The sequence below is a fragment of the Notamacropus eugenii genome, chromosome 1 (genome assembly GCF_028372415.1).
Source record: "Notamacropus eugenii isolate mMacEug1 chromosome 1, mMacEug1.pri_v2, whole genome shotgun sequence".
In the NCBI taxonomy this organism is placed as follows: Eukaryota; Metazoa; Chordata; class Mammalia; order Diprotodontia; family Macropodidae; genus Notamacropus; species Notamacropus eugenii.
In genome coordinates, this window is record NC_092872.1 from 740680847 (window position 1) to 740696903 (window position 16057).

The window sequence follows — 16057 nt, forward strand, 5'->3', positions numbered from 1 at the left end:
GTTACAATAACCCCCAAAGGTAGGAACTATTACATATAATGATAGGTATTATTCCACTTTTAAGTATGAGGAAATGAGATTCAGAGAGGTCAAGATTGGCCTGGGATCAAAAGCTGGTGAACATCAAGGGCAAGGTCTGAACCCAGGTCTCTCTTGGCCCCAAATCTAGTACTTTTCCTGGAGCTGTTATAAAAATAAAACCATCTTAGAAAATTACAGTTTGGGCCATGACTCAGGGGACTACCACTGGGGGAGAAGGAAAAAACATTCATAACTAGTGATTAACCCTCCCTCTAGATGCTCATACTTTCAAGTTTAACTAAACTAAAACTGCACTGACTTTTGGAACACCTTGTGTAGCAATCAATGGGCAAGCAGACATTAAGCACCTACTGTGTACCAGCCACTATGATAGATGATGATGATGATGATGATGATGATGATGATGATGCAAAGATAAAAATGAAATGGTCCCTGCCCTCAAGCTTACATTCTATTGGGAGGGAGGAATCAACATGGCCCAATAAAAGTATATACATATGTGTGTATGTGTACTGTATATATCATGTATGTAAGAAATGCAAAATGGGCCATACCAATTAAACCATCAAAAAATTATTTTATAGAGCTAGAGAAAAAATAATAAAACATCTGAAAAAACAAGAGGTCAAGAATATCAAGAAAATCAATGAAAAAAATGTGAGGGAAGGTGGCTTAGCAGTATCAGATTTCAAATTGTATTAGAAAACAGCAATTATCAAAACAATCTGGTACTGTCCAAGAGGGGTAGAGCAGTGGAATAGATTAGGTACACAAGACACATTAGTAAATGAACACAGTAATCTAGTGTTTGATGAGCCCAAAGAGCAAAACTTTTAAGACAAGAACTCACCATTTGACAAAAATTTCTATGAAAATTGGAAAGCGATTTGGCAGAAACTAGGTATAGACCAATATATAACACTGTGTACCAAGGTAATATCAAAATGGGTACATGATTAAGAAAAAAAGGTGATATCATAAGCAAATTAGGGGAGAAGGAAAAAATTTTACTTGTCAGATAAGGGAAGAATTTATGACCAAACAAAAGATAGAGAGAATCTTGGGAAGTAAAATGTATAATTTTGATTACATTAAACTAAAAAGGTTTTGTACAAGCAAAGTTAATGCAGTCAAGATTAGAAGGAAAGCAGGAAATTGGAGGGAAAATCTTTCAGCACATTTCTCTGATAGAGGCCTCATTTCTCAAATATATAGGAAACTGAGTCAAATTTGTAAAAAAAATTGAGTCATTTCCCAGTTGATAGTCAAATGATATGGACAGGTGGTTTTCAGAAGAAGAAATCAAAGCTATCAGTAGTAATAGGAAAAAATGTTCAAAATTGCTATTGAGTAAAGAAATGTAAATGAGAACAACTTTGAGGTACCAACTCACATTTATCAAATTGACTAACATTACAGAAAAGGAAAATGATAAATGTTGTAGGGGACATGGAAAAAAATGGGACACTAATGCACTCTTAGTAGAGTTGTGAACTAGACTAACCATTCTGCAGAAGAATTTGGAACTATACTCAAAAGGCTATAAAACTGTGCCTACCCTTTTACCCAATATAATTACTAGGTCTATATCCCAAAGAGATCAGAGAAAAGGAAAAAGGACCTATTTGTATAAAAATATTTATAGAAGATCTTTTTGTGGTCGTAAAGAATTGGAAATTAAGGGGATTCCCACCACTTGGAGGGTGATTTTAAAAGTTCTGGTATATGATGGTAATGGAATGTTATTGTGCTATAAGAAAAGATGAGCAGGATAGTTTCAGAAAAACCTGGGAAGGTTTACATGAACTGATACAAAGGGAAGCAAGTAGAACCAGGAGAATGTTTGTGTGCAATAACAGAGATATTGTATAATGATCAACTGTGGATGACACCTATTCTCAGTGATACAAGGATCCCCTCACATGTTGTGGTTGTGGTTTGTCACTCATTCTCGAAGAGAATGACATCAAGAAGATATTACCATGACTTGCAAGTGCATTGGTTTTAAGTGAAGGAGAGCTGTGCAAAGTCACCAGCCTCATTTTTGAAGGACTTTTGATGAAAAATGCTATCCACCTCCAAAGAGAGAACTGAAGAAGTCTGCATGCAGATTGAAGCACAATTTTTTCACATTATTTTCTTGTTGTTTTTTTTTTTGCAACAAAGCTAATATGGAAATACATCTCACATGATTTCATATGTATAATTGATGTTACATTTCTTGCCTTCTCAATGGGTGGGGGAGAATCAGGAGAGAGGAAGAAAATCTGAATAAAAAATTTGTGAATACTTAAAAAATAAATAATAAATGAAAAATGAACACATAGTTCTGGGCTTCGAATGAAAGTTTCTTGAAGGCAGGATTGTTTTCATTTCTATCTCCATAACTTCAGCACCTGGGACAGCACCTTGAAAATGTAGACCCTTAAATCAATGGGCATCTATAACAACTCTGCTTTCTATAGTTTGCACTTCCCCTGCAACACTCTAGTGAGGCTAGTAGTGTGTGCATTATTATGTCCATTTTAAGGGTGAGAAAACTGACGGATCCATGTCCTGCTTACAATTCCATGTCAAAGCTGATTCTCAAGCTCAGATCTTTGGACTCCAGGTCAGAGTTTGTCTCCAGCTGCCTCTTAATCCTGCAGAGCTGCTCAGACCATTGTTTCTACTGACATTTGCTCCCTATTTGCCTTTTAATGGGGGATGGTAACAGTCTGTTGGCCTCTCTTCCCTTTCAGAGATCACTGAAACATTCATTTTAACCATATTCCCTCCCATGCAAATGTCGAAGAAGAGACATTCAGAACTTCACCACCTCCCTATCCCATTCCCTTGCGTATGTGTTCATGATGCACTGAAATCTGGGCCCCAAAGAAGTGGGCTCTTCCATTTACCTCTGATCATCTTTTCTTCCTAAAGCTCGGCACACTGAGTAGTTTCCAGTCTACAGGCAGGTGCACACTCACAGATACTAAGAATCACAGCTCTAAAGCTGGAAACAACCTCTGAGGCCACCTTGTCCAATTCCTCATTATACAGATAAGAAAACTGGGTATATGGAGGTTAAGTGACTGGTCCAAGGTCATGCCTGTAGTAAGTGCCAGAGCCAGGATTTCAACCCAGAACCTCTGACTGAGCCTAATTCTCTTCAAGCATTGTTCAGTGTTCCTCTCACGTAGCCCAGAGAAGGTTCCATCTTGCCCAGCTTCAGAGGGCTAAGACAGCATCTCACATTTCCACTGTACTTCGAGGTCTGCAAACACCCCTATGAGGCAGGTACTACAGAGATTATTATTCCTCATTTTTCAGACAAGGAAACTGAGGTTCTGCCAAGTTCAAGGATCTTCCCAGGGTCACATAGCTGGCAATCGTTAAAATAAGAACTAAAAGTCAGTTCTTCTGTCTTCATGACCTTTCACTACAAAATACTTCCTTTCACACCCTTAAACCCTTCAGAAAGAAGCAATGATGTGTCAAGCCAGTTTGGACATTCCTCACTACTGTGACCTTCCCTAACACCAAAAGTCAAGGAGGCAAACTCTTGATCCACTCTGGAGGAGTTTGCAAAATTTCCTAGTAAAAAATTATAAGAAAGTGGTTCCTAACCTGTAGATCTCCTATGAGCTTATGGAATTCATATGAAAGTTTTATCTTATTAAGTTATATTATCTAGCAGAAAGAAGGTGGGGGAAGGGAAGGTAATAATCATTTACTAAACACCTACTATGTTCCAGACTCAGTACTAAGCACTTTGCAAATATCGTCTCATTTGATCCTCATAACAGCACAGAGAGGTAGAAGTTATTATTATCCCCATGTTACAGATCACTCCTACATACATATGCTGCTGAATGAAGATGGAGATGTGTTGCTATTCTGACTGGGTCCACAATAAATTTATGTTACACAATTTTAACTGGGCCCTCCCTGCTGCTAGGCAATCTTACTACACCTCCCTCATCAACTCACTCTTCACTATCCATAGTGATGCTTCCAAACTTTTTCATCCCTCGTCAAACCTCCCATGGCTCCCCCTCCCCCCACTCTCTCAGCAGAAACTCTGTCTTATATTTTACAGAAAACAAATGAGGCCATTCACCATGAGCTCCCTCTCCTTCCCTCTTCCTCACCTCCTATCATTCAGGTGGGTCTGCTCCTTCATTCCTCCTTCATTCCTGTGTCACATGACAAAGTTGTCTTCCTCCTTACCAAGACCAACCCCTCTACTTGTTCAAGTGACCCCATTCCATTCAGTCTCCTCTCACAGACTGCCCCTCCCTCATCATCCCCACTTTTTCACTTATTTTCAATCTACTGTCTCATTTCTACTGCCTCTTGACATGCCCATGTCTCCCCTATCCTGAAAAAACCTTACATGGTCCTTCTATTCCCATTATTGTCCTACATGTCTTCTGCCCTTTGTAGCTAAATTCAACAAAATATAATGATGTCTATAGTCAGTCTCCACCTTCTCTCTTCTCACTCCGTTTTTAACTCCTTACATTCTGACTTCTAACCTTATTCCACTGAAACTGCTCACTCCAGTTACTAATGATCTCCTTGTTATCAAATCCAGTGGTCTTTCCTGAATCCTCATTCTCTACCGCTCCGCAGCCTTTGACACTGTTGATCACTCTTTCCCTTCTTAATACTCTTTTCTTTCTGGGTTTTCGGGAGACTACTTTGTTCTGGTTCTCCTCCTACTTCTCTGACCACTCCTGCTCCTTTGCTAGATCTTCCTTTAGATCACACCCTCTAACCATAGGTGTCCCACAAAGTTCTGATGTGGGCCCTTTTCTTTCCTCTCTCTATACTGTTTCCCTTGGTGAACTCATCAGTTCCTATGGATTTAATTATCATCTCTGCTGATGATTCTCAAGTCTATCTTTCCAATCCCAATCTCTGTGTTGACCTCCAATCTTGCTTCTTCAACTGTCTTTAGATATTTTGAGCTGGAGGTTCAGTAGACATTTTAGACTCAATATGTGCAAAACAGAGCTCATTATCTTTTCCCCAACCCTTCCTCCACTACCTTCCCTATGTCAAAAGAAACACTCTTTTCCAAACCCCTCAGGTTCACAACCTAAATGCTATCCTGGGCTTCTCACTATCTCTCACTCCTCATGTCCAAGTTGTTGGCAAGGTCTGACGATTTCATCTCTGAGGCATCTCTCCAATATGCCCCCTTGTCTCCTGTCACTAACACCACCCTGATTCAGTTCTTCATCATCTCACATCTGAATTCTTCTCAGGGTCACACAGCTAGTAAGTATCTGAGGTTGTATTTGAACTCAGAATTTCCTGATTGAAACAGCACGGTGCTAGAGCTGGAAAACCCTGGGTTTCAATAACGTCTCCTACCGTTACTACTTGGATGATCCAGAGCAAGTTACTTGACAACCCTGGGCCTCAGTTTCTTCCTCTATGAGGGAATGGGATTAGATGGTCTCTACTGTCCCTTCTAACTCTGCTTCTCTGACCCAGGCAAGCTATGTAAGGGACTGCCATTCTTTTGACATTAAAAGGGAGTCTTTATGCTTGAAAAAGTTGAGAACCACTGATATTTTGCTTCAACTCCTACTACTAAAAATGTAAAAGCTTAGCTCTATTACCTTTCTTCAATCAACTCCAGGATACAAGGGAGGCAAAAATCCCACTGTACTCTGCTCTGGAAGTTCACATCTGCATTAAGTTCTTGGAACCAGATTTTAGGAAGAATATTGATAAATTGGAGGGCAAGCAAGGGTGATGAGAAGTCTGGAGATCCCACTAAACCAGAACCCATGAAAGGAAATGAGGATGCTGAGCTTGGGAAAAAGACCTACTGTAAATAAGACAGTTAACTGCCTCCAACTATTCATGGGACTGACTAATTCATGGGAGAGGGATCAGACTTGTTTTTTTGACCCTACAGGGAAGAATGTTGGCTTGTTTTGAAATGGACAGAAGCCTCACAGAGGCACATTTTGGCTCTGGAGAAGAAAGACCTTTCTCAGAATAAGAGCTGTCCAGCAATAGAGCAGGCTGACCCAGCAGGGACAGAGTTGACATCAATGGAGGTCTTCAAATAGGGTCTGAATAACCACGTGTCCAGCATCTTTTAGCAGGTCAGGGGTGGACTAGATGACATCACCCTCAGGTTTCCTCACTTGCAAAATGATGAGGATGGGAGTGAAGAGCTCTCTTTCTAATCTTCTGTGAATACCTTTGCTCTATCCCCACAGAGTTTGGAAAGTACAGGAAAAGAATGCCCATTATTAAAATAATTAACCCATAATTAAAATTAATGCCCATAATTAAAATTAAGGGCTGTGGTAGAACCAATAGGATGTAAGCCCTTCAAAAGCAGAAATTATTTAATTTCTTGGTTTTGTATTCCTAGCTCCTGGCATGAAGTAGGTGCTTAATAATTGCTGGTTGCATGACTCCCGGGAAGAAATGAAGGTTTGAGGTAAGACCATTCTTCTGTCCTTGCCCCTGCCCTCAACCCCAACCCATTAACTCTCCAAGCCCAGGTCCTGCTGAAGCATGTCTGTCCATGATAGATAACTTGATCAGTACTCAACACAAATGAGGTTGGTCCTTAAATGAAAGGAAAAAAGACCTTATTGAAAACCTGTAGCTGAAATTTCCCAGCTGGTTTGCCCATTCTTTCTGGTTCTGGAAGGAGGCCTTTTGAAAAACTCTTTTCTAACCCACAGCTGTTTCCACAGCAAACTGCTGTTTTGTAGCAACATGATTTCCATTTGGGACCCTCAGTGGACAAAGAACAAGAAGGATTTAGGAGCATTGACTTAGAACTGGAAGGAGACTCAGAGGGTGGCTAGGCCCACCTTTGGCTGTTCAAGAGAAAGAAATTAAGGCCCAGAGAGAAGAAATGATTTGCCTGAGATGAAACAGTTAAGTGTTAGCGTTGGGATTTGAACTTGAGTTCCGTGTCTCTTCTTTCATATGCTGGCAGCCTCTGAGAGGCAGTAAGTAAATCTGTAGGTAACATTTATTAAGTGCTTACTGTGTGCAGGCTGTCATAGTGAATAGAGAGCTATTCTCATAACCAGGGTTCAAGTTTTACTCCTGATATATACTGATTATGTGACTGTGGGCAATTATGAAAACACTCAGTTACTCCCTAAGACTAAACTGTAGATGTGCTAACTTGCATGGTTGAGGGATTCCCCTTATCTGGGGTCCAGTCTCTCTCTGTATGCTCTAACCAATCCCAGTGACCCCTTTTTGCTTGGTGCCATCTCTTAACAGAAAGGCAAAAGGCCATTCATTGCCTTCCTACAATCCCCTACAAACTCCCTGGGGAGAAAATGTAGAATTAGCCACTTGGGGGTGACAGATAGGATAGAAAGAAGGGAAAAGGGGGCTTCCCGTGCACAAATCTAATTAAATGGGGGTAGGAGTCTCAGTTTGAAATATAAATGGCTTTAGAGATATCTAGGTTCAAATCTCTATTTAGACACCAACTAGCTCTGCAACCCTGGGCAAGTCAGTTATTCTCCTGGGGCCTCAGTTTTCTCATCTGTAAGTTGAGAAAGTTGGTCTTGATGGACTCTAAGGTTTCTTCCAGCTCCTGATCCATTGCCCAGTGACCCCAGCCTGGCACTGCAAACTCCATTTACAGCACATTAATTCTCTTGCACAGACTTCTGGCACTTCTACACTCTGATTCTTGCAAGTATGTACCCTGCTTCACTCAACCCTACTTGGACAAAATCTATGTCCTTGGTATACCTTCTCACATACCCAGGCTAGTCTCTGCCACATCCCCTAGCATAAATGTCACTGGTATGTCTGGACAACTCTTCAGTAGTGTTGTATCATCATGGGCAGACATCACAACCTAGGCATGGCCATGCCGTTCTTCAACCTGGGCATCCCCAGACTCTAATTCTATATAAAGGCATTAATAACACACATATTGGTTGATTGCAGTCCTAAGCTAAGGGTTCCAAAGGAGAGGCAATGTGGCAGAATGGAGAGAGGGCCAGGCTTATCATTAGGAAGACCCGAGTTTAACTCTGGTCTTGGATTTATCCTAGCCTTGTGACTTTGGGCAAGATCTTCTATTATCTGGGCCTCAGTACTGTTATTTGTAAAATGAGATGAATACATTTATTTCTAAAATCTCTTTTAGCTTCAGCAGTCTATGGTGCAGTCTTAATGTCTTTTTTTGCTTTGATAATATGGGATCTAAAGTCCCTCCCAGCTCTGACATTCTCTGTTCTAAGATTCCCCTCCCCCCAAATCTGATATTCTCTACTCTAAGGTTCCCCTCCAGGTCTCACAGTCTCTGTTCTAAGGTTACTGCCCAGCTCTGACAAGCAATACTATGTATCCTTTAAATGCTTTTTCATTCATTCATCCATCTATCTCTCCATCCATTCACTAATTCATTTCATATACTAAGGCATCTAAATCCTACAATTCTTAAGATGAACAGGACCCAAGTTCCCAGTTCCTGGGTCCCACCTCACCACTGACAAGCCAGGCCACCAGGGCACTGGGTTTTACCTTCTCCTTTGCCATAAGAGGAGCTGGGTGCCCAGGACACAGCTTCCACATAACCCAGCTCACGACAGACCACATGGGCGGCATGGATGGAGAAGTCATCATCACACACTGTGCCCCACACCCCGTCATAGTACAACTCCACTCGGCCCTCATTGTGTTTCCTTTTCTGTCCAGCCAGACGCAGTTGGATCTTGGGGACATCTGCTGGACGTTCAGGTTGTTGATACTCAGGTTGGGGCTGCTGAAAGTACTCAGGGTAGTAGGGCCAGTTCTCATACTGAGCAAAGCTCAGGGAAGGGAGGATGAGCAGCACAGCCAAACAGTGGTGAGAATAAGAACCCAGGGACCTCTCCATCCTTGGTCTCCAGTGGGGTACTCTGATGGAAGGACTTCCTCAAGCAGGTGCTGGGAGTGTTCAGTGCAAGTAGAAGAGACCCGAAGTTTTCTGTAAGAGAGGAGACATGCATAAGCACCCAGGACAAGAGACTCTTAATTAGGGCAGGGCACTGAATTTAAACTAATTTAACCCAAGAATTTCTCTAGCAGAGTCAGGACGGGAGAAGGAAGTACTTGTGTTTCAGGCAAGGAAAACACCTCAGGAGGGGCAGGTTCTTTTCTGGGTTGTCCTATCAGATTTCCCCCCAGAGAAAGGGGAATAGGGAAGAGGAGGTTCATTTGGTGATATAAGGAGGAGCACTCATGAATTCATAGCATTTCTGAGCTGAAAGAGACCTCAGAGCCCATTTGGTCTAACCCATACTTGGAAAAGAGTCTTCTCTTCAACACACCCAACCTGTACTTTTGCAGCCTTACCGCCTGAGGACCTCCAGTGACCTAGAAGCTCCACCCATCTCTCCGAGCAGCCCACTGCACTCTTGGCAAGCTCTCACTGTTGGCAAATTCTCCCTGAGCCCCACTGGACCTGGTGCTGTCCTTGGTTCTGCAAAACAGAGTCAGTAAATCTCTCCTCCTCATAACAGCCCTTCAAACACTGGAAGGCTGCACTCATGTGGAGGTACTGTGGCACCATTCTGGTATCAGAAGACCTTCATTCATGTCCTACCTCTGACACTTACTAGTTATATGACCTTGAACAAATCATTTACCCTACCCTACCCCACCATCCTCGTAGTCACCCAAGGTCATCAAAACCAAAATGTCATCCTTGGGTCTTCTCTGTCTTTCTCATTCCTTATATCCAATATGCAGTTAAGTCCTATTAAGACTACCTTTGTCCTATCTCTTGCATACACCCCCTTCTTTCCTCTGATTCAGCCACCACTCTAGGGCTGGCTCTCATGACCTCACATTTTGACCACCGCAATGGTCTAGTTGGTACAATCCATCCGCCACACAGTTGCAAAGAGATTTTCCCAATGCACAGGTCTTATCTCATTACTCCTCTGCTTGATAAATTCTTGTAGTTCTCTATAGCATCTAAGATAAAATATAGACCCCTGTTTGCATAACCTGGCCTCATCCCACCTTTCCAGCCTAGCTCACTGTACCCAAAGTACACTATCCTACTTTACTTTATATCATACACTGTTCCAGCCAAATTGGTCATCTTGCTGTTTTCTCACTCTAAACCTGCGCCCTGACTGTCCCCCTAGGCCTGGAACGCATTTCATCTCACTTTTGCTTCTAAAATTCTTTAATCTTCAAGACTCAGTCACAGATATACAGCTATAGCTACAAGCCCCAAAATGTCTTCCTTCCTCTCCTTTCCTCTCCCCTCCCTTCCCCTCACCTCTCCTCTCCTCTCCTCTCCCCTTCCTCTTGTATTTTACATACATTCTATATTTTATATGTACACACAAACTCCCTCATTCAATCAATAATCAATCAATAAACATTTATTAAGCATGTACTATGTGTTAACTCCTTGGGGAGAGAGACTTTTTATTTCTATCTTTGTTTCTCCAGTAACTAGTACAGAGGTTGGCACACAGTAGACACTTTAACGCTTCCTGCTAGACTGAAACCTTGTACTTGTGAGAGGAAGAGATCCTACCAAACTGGGCCTCTCTATCCCCCACTGATGACGCTGGTCATCCCTATGTTAAAATTCTATCTTGTTCTGGTCCTCTTGCCCACCATCTCCCCGGCGCCAATTGATGTCTAGTCAGAATAGTAAGTAAATGTAGAGACAGCCAGTATAAATAGTAGGAAGTAAGATTGCAAAGGGGAACCTAGCTGTGACATTTGCAAACTCTCATATTAACAAAATACCAAGTCTTGAAAATATATGCTAAATAAGGGGAAGCCTTCTAAGCCTCATGCTTAGGGCCTTTTGGTTTTATGATTTGTAAATCTCAGATAAGTTCCAAATATCTGCAACTAATACCAGCGGAACACCAAATGGTCCTGAAAACTTTGAGAAAATGTGGATATAACTTTAGTTTTACTGAAAACTTTGAGATTATTTGGATATGTCAGTGAACTTACTCCAAGATGGCAAAAATCTGAGTTAGTCTGCCACCCATCAAACCCTCTAAAAATGAGACCTCAAAATCCTGCCCTCTTGCCCCCACCTTCACCCACAGCACTCTTTCATCGTCTAAGGGTCCGTGCTCCTCCAGTGCGCCCAACACCGATCCAATCCCTGGTTACTTAAGTGACTTTTCCGATAACCTTCTCTTACCCACACCATCCCATCCCACTCTCCAGCAATCTGCCTCTGTACCTCCTCTTCCTTGGTACCCATTTGTTTCTGTATTTTCTGTGCCCTATGCCCCTAAACCCTCTGTGTTTTATTAAAGTGTGATTGCAACTCACTTCCACCTGCCATCCTGATCTTTCCTAGAGACTGAGAGTGTACCTGCCCCATTTCATAATTTCATCAATTAATTATCAATTCAATTCCCCACACCTGGAGTGTACTCTCTCCTAACATCAGCCTTTTCCTTCAAGATGCTCAGCATCATCTTCCCCATGGAGTATTTCCTGATTCAGTCCCTTGACCCCCAAAACTAACTTTCTGCCTCTCAAACTCACAAAACCCTAAGAAGGTAGGTGCTAAAATCTTCATTTTACAGATGAGGAAACTGAGACAAGCAGGGGTGAAGTGATTTTCGGAGAGTCACAGCTAGTAAGTCTAAGGCTGGATTTGGACTCAAGTCTTCCTGACTCCAGGTCCAGGGTTCTATCTACTGCACCACCCAGCAGTCCACTCATCATTTATTACCTTATATTAACTTTGCAGATATATTACTAACTTTATATTTATGCACACCTCTCTCTCTGCACTCTCATCTCTCCCATTAAAATATAACCTCCTTGCAGGAAAGCAGGGATTGTTTCATTCTTTGCATTTGTATGACTTTTTCACTTAGCACAGTGCTTGGCACAGAGTTGGCACTTAATACTTGATGGATCAGTCGATCAAGTGGAATTCTGACCCTGCTATTTTAACTTGTGGCACTGACAAAATGTCATGCAGCAAGATTTTTTCTTCCTTCCCTTTTTTTTCCTTCTTTCCTTCCTTTCATTCTTTCTTTGATTTTTCTTCCACCCTTCCTTTCTTTCATTCTCCTTCTTTAATTCATTCATTCTTCCTTCCTTTCATTCATTCTTCCTTCCTGTCATTCATTTTTGCTTTGATTAAATTTTTCTTTCATTTTTTTGCAAGTCAAATGCTCCATTTCTTCATTTGTAAAATGAGCCAATGCTTGCTTGCCCTCTCTCAGGACTACCCCGTCCAGAAGGATGCCGGCATCCTTCCTCTCTCACTGGGCAGTTTGGAGGAAAGTGCTTTATAAAACTCATCAGAGGAGGAGACATGGTGATGGCAGTGGGATCGCAGCTCAAGGAGGCAGAGATACTCGGCCTTCAGCCGATCAGGAAGAGCAGCAGAGTCCACAGAGGTGCGCTCGACCCTGGATGCCTGGGCCTCCACCTCCTTTGGCCTCCATCTTTAAGGGCTTTAAGTGCATTGTTATTATGGAACATGTGACGTGTATGTCTTGTGGTTCACTAAAACCCTTAGATCTTTTTCAGATCTTTTAGCTCCATTTTGTACATGTTGAAATTAAATCCTACCAGCTGTAAGCCTTAATATTAATTCAAACTCAAATAGGTCCATGCTCCCCCAACAATGCAGACTGAACCATTCCATGCCTGTTAGGTTCTTGTCCATGTTCTTGTCCATGGGCTCTCATGACCTCTCTGTAGGATGTGCAAGGAGAGGGGAAGGGATGTGCCAAGTGCTTTACAGTACTTATCTGGATGAAGGATATTATGGATCCCTATGCTAAGTGCTTTATAAATATCTCATATGATCCTCACAACAACTCTGCGAGGTAAATGCCATTATAATCCCCATTTCAGATGAGGAAACTCAAGGAAACAGAGGTTGAGTAACATGTCCAAAGTCACACAAGTAGTAGGTGTCTAAGGTCACATCTAAAGCCAGATCTTCCCGACTCCAGGCTCAATACTCTACCCATTGTGACACCTGTACCCAATGGTCTACATGGGGAGGGTGGGTTTCCTTGGTTTCTTATGACAGTAAAGCACATAGACCATCTAATAATGAGCCTTCACATTCATCACCTTTTTTGTTCAACTATTTCTTTAATGAAGGCCAGAGAGGCAAGTGGGACAAAAACGGTTGAAATTCCACTGTCCTGATTCACCAGGCAAAGTGTGGACAGAACCAGGACAGAATATTCCAGCTGCTGGAGAGAAGCAGCTCAGGAATAAACGAGGGAGGAGGGAAGGGACACTCAATCTTCGCCATTTGTGGCCATAAAAGTAAATGGGAAGAGACATGGTCATCTGTTTCCCCACAGAAAGAGCCATTCACAAACCCTGGGCCAAGACAACAAGCTGTTTCAGGGCAAGAGCAGGGACTCTGCCTGTGGTACGTGTCTGCTTCTTTGCCATGACAGCTCCCTGACCCGCTGCCTGCTCTCAGAACCAGACATACAGCCTGGAATACATTTTCACTCTCTGGTCCACAAACTTTCCAAACTTAAAATTAACAATATGAGGACAGCAGCTTGACTCACTGTAATACGATGATCCATGTTCTCCTTCATCCGAATAATGTCCTTGAACTCAACAAATGTTTATTAAGCCCTCATTCTGTCCCAGGCACTGTGCTTGGAGAGTGGGGATTCAAAGACAAGGCAGGCAGCGAAGTCTAATGGAGAGCACACTGATTCTGGAGTCAAATTCTGCCTCTGCCTCTTATCATCTGTGTGAGCTTAGGTATGTGAACAGATCTCCCTGTACCTCAGTTTTCTTAAATGAAAAATGAGAGCAGTTAGACTAGGAGGAATTTAACTCTAGATGAGGGAAGTCCATGAGGAGATTTCAAGGGACCCATGAACTTGGATGGGGAAAGAAGCTCATATTGATTTTAATAAAAAACTGATTTCCTCTACAATTCTATCTATCTATCTATCTATCTATCTATCTATCTACCCATCCATCTATCTATCTATATGTATATCTATCTATCTATATATGCTTTGCTTTTAAAAATTACTATTTCTGGGGCAGCAAGGTGGCACAGTAAATGGAGCACCAGGCCTGGAGTCAGGAGTTCAAATACACTTGATACACTTACTACATGTGTGACCTTGGGTAAGTCACTCAACCCCAATTGCTTTGTCTTCCCCCCCTCTAAAAAAATAACTGTTCCGACGAGTCCAAAGTTTTGGCTAGCCTACTAAAGAGTCCATCACACACAAAAAGGTTAAGAATGCCCACTCTAAATCAATTAAAGATGAATGAAACAGGCTCCGTCCTCCACAGGTTTACATTCTAGCTTGAGATGCAGTGTGAATGCCAATAATTAGATACAGTTATACAAAGTGATTGAAGAGGAAAATATCTGGAGAATCAGGAAAGGCTTGCCTCAGGGGGTGCTTTTTGTGCTTTGAAGAGACTCTACCTCCTCTAGACATGAGGCACCAAGGCTAGAAATGGAAGTTTGTATTTGACTAGAACAGAGAGTATATAAAGGGGATGATATGAAATAAGAAAGGCAGGTGAGAAGGACATTGCCGATGACCTTAACTTCCAGGCTGAAGAACTGTGTTTCTATCCTAGGGACAATAGGGAGCTACCGAATATTTTTGAGAAAGGCAGTAACATGGCAAGATCTGTTGTGGGGTTGTGGAGAGGGTGTTCTTGGTCCCATTCATTATCACAATTTATATCATTTATTTATATAAATTTGTACAATTGATATTTATATAGCATATTATACCTAACATGCCATGGACAGCCCTGTGAGGTCAGCATGATCTCCAATTTACAGCATAGGAAAGTGAAGTGATTTGTACCCAGATCAGAGCCAAAGCTTAAGACCCAGATCTCCTAACTCCCAGACCAACGGGAGGGCCTGGATCTTATCTCATATCTCTCAGTGCTACATATAATTCTTTGCATATAGCAGGCACTTAATAGAGGAGCACTAGATCTGGAGACAGGACATCTAGGTGGTGCAGTGGATAGAGGATTGGATCTAGAGTAAGGAAGACTCATTGCTCTGAGTTCAAATCCAGTCTAGCTGTATGACCTAGGGCAAGTCACTTAACCCTGTTCACCTCATTTTCCCCATCTGTAAAATGATCTGGAGAAGAAAATGGCAAACCATTCCAGCATCTTTGCCAAGAAAACTCCAGATAGAGTCACAAAGAGTCAGACACAACTGAAATGACTGGAAAACAACAAATCTATAGTCAGAGGGCTTAAATTTGAAATCAGGCCATACCACTTTCCTTCCTGGGTCAGAATATTCTCATTTGCAAAATGACAAGGTGAGATAAGATGACTGCTGAGGCAACCCTCAGCTCCAAATCTGATTTAATATAGTGTGTTTCATACTTTATCTCACTAGAGTCATAATAATCCTGTGATTAAGGCACCATAGATATGGTTATTCCCATTTTACAGGTGAGGAGACTAATGATTTTTGTATGTACTGATCTAGACTTAACCTCTCTACTGATGCCCATATCTCCAATTGCCTATTAAATATCTCAAACTGGATGTCCCAGACACCTTAAACTCAATGTGTTCCAAGCTATCTTTCCCCCTGAGAACTCCCCTCTTCCAAACTTCCTTCTTACTACTGAGGGTGCCATCATTCTCCCAATCCCTCAGGCTTGCAGCCTAGGTGTTGTCCTCAATTCCTCTCACTCTCACCCTCCATATTCAGTCTGAGAACAAGGCCTATGAATTTTACCTTTGTAACATCCTGACCCCTTCTCTCCTCTGTCACTGTCACCACCCTGGTACAGGTCCTCATCATCTCATGCCTGGACTAGGACAACAGTCTATGCCACCAGTCTCTCCTCACTCCAATCCATCCTCCAATCAACTGCCAGCATTATCTTCCTAAAGCAGAGGTCTTACCATGTCACCTCTCTCCTCAACAAACTCCTGTAGCTCCCTATGACCCCCAGAATCCAATAGAAAATTGCCTGTTTAGTATTCAAAGTCCTTCATACTTAGTTTCCTACCCCAACACTATTAG

The 16057-nt window shown here is 42.1% G+C and overlaps 1 protein-coding gene across 1 annotated transcript in view; it reads right to left on the reverse strand.

The window, feature by feature from the left end:
- LOXL2 (lysyl oxidase like 2) overlaps positions 1–16057 on the reverse strand; it is a 149896-nt gene that overhangs the window by 116898 nt on the left and 16941 nt on the right. Inside the window, exon 2 of the mRNA XM_072633917.1 lies at positions 8566–9010. Within this exon, the coding sequence (XP_072490018.1) occupies positions 8566–8920 (355 nt within the window). The 5' untranslated portion in view covers positions 8921–9010. The remainder of the gene's footprint in view (positions 1–8565; positions 9011–16057) is intronic.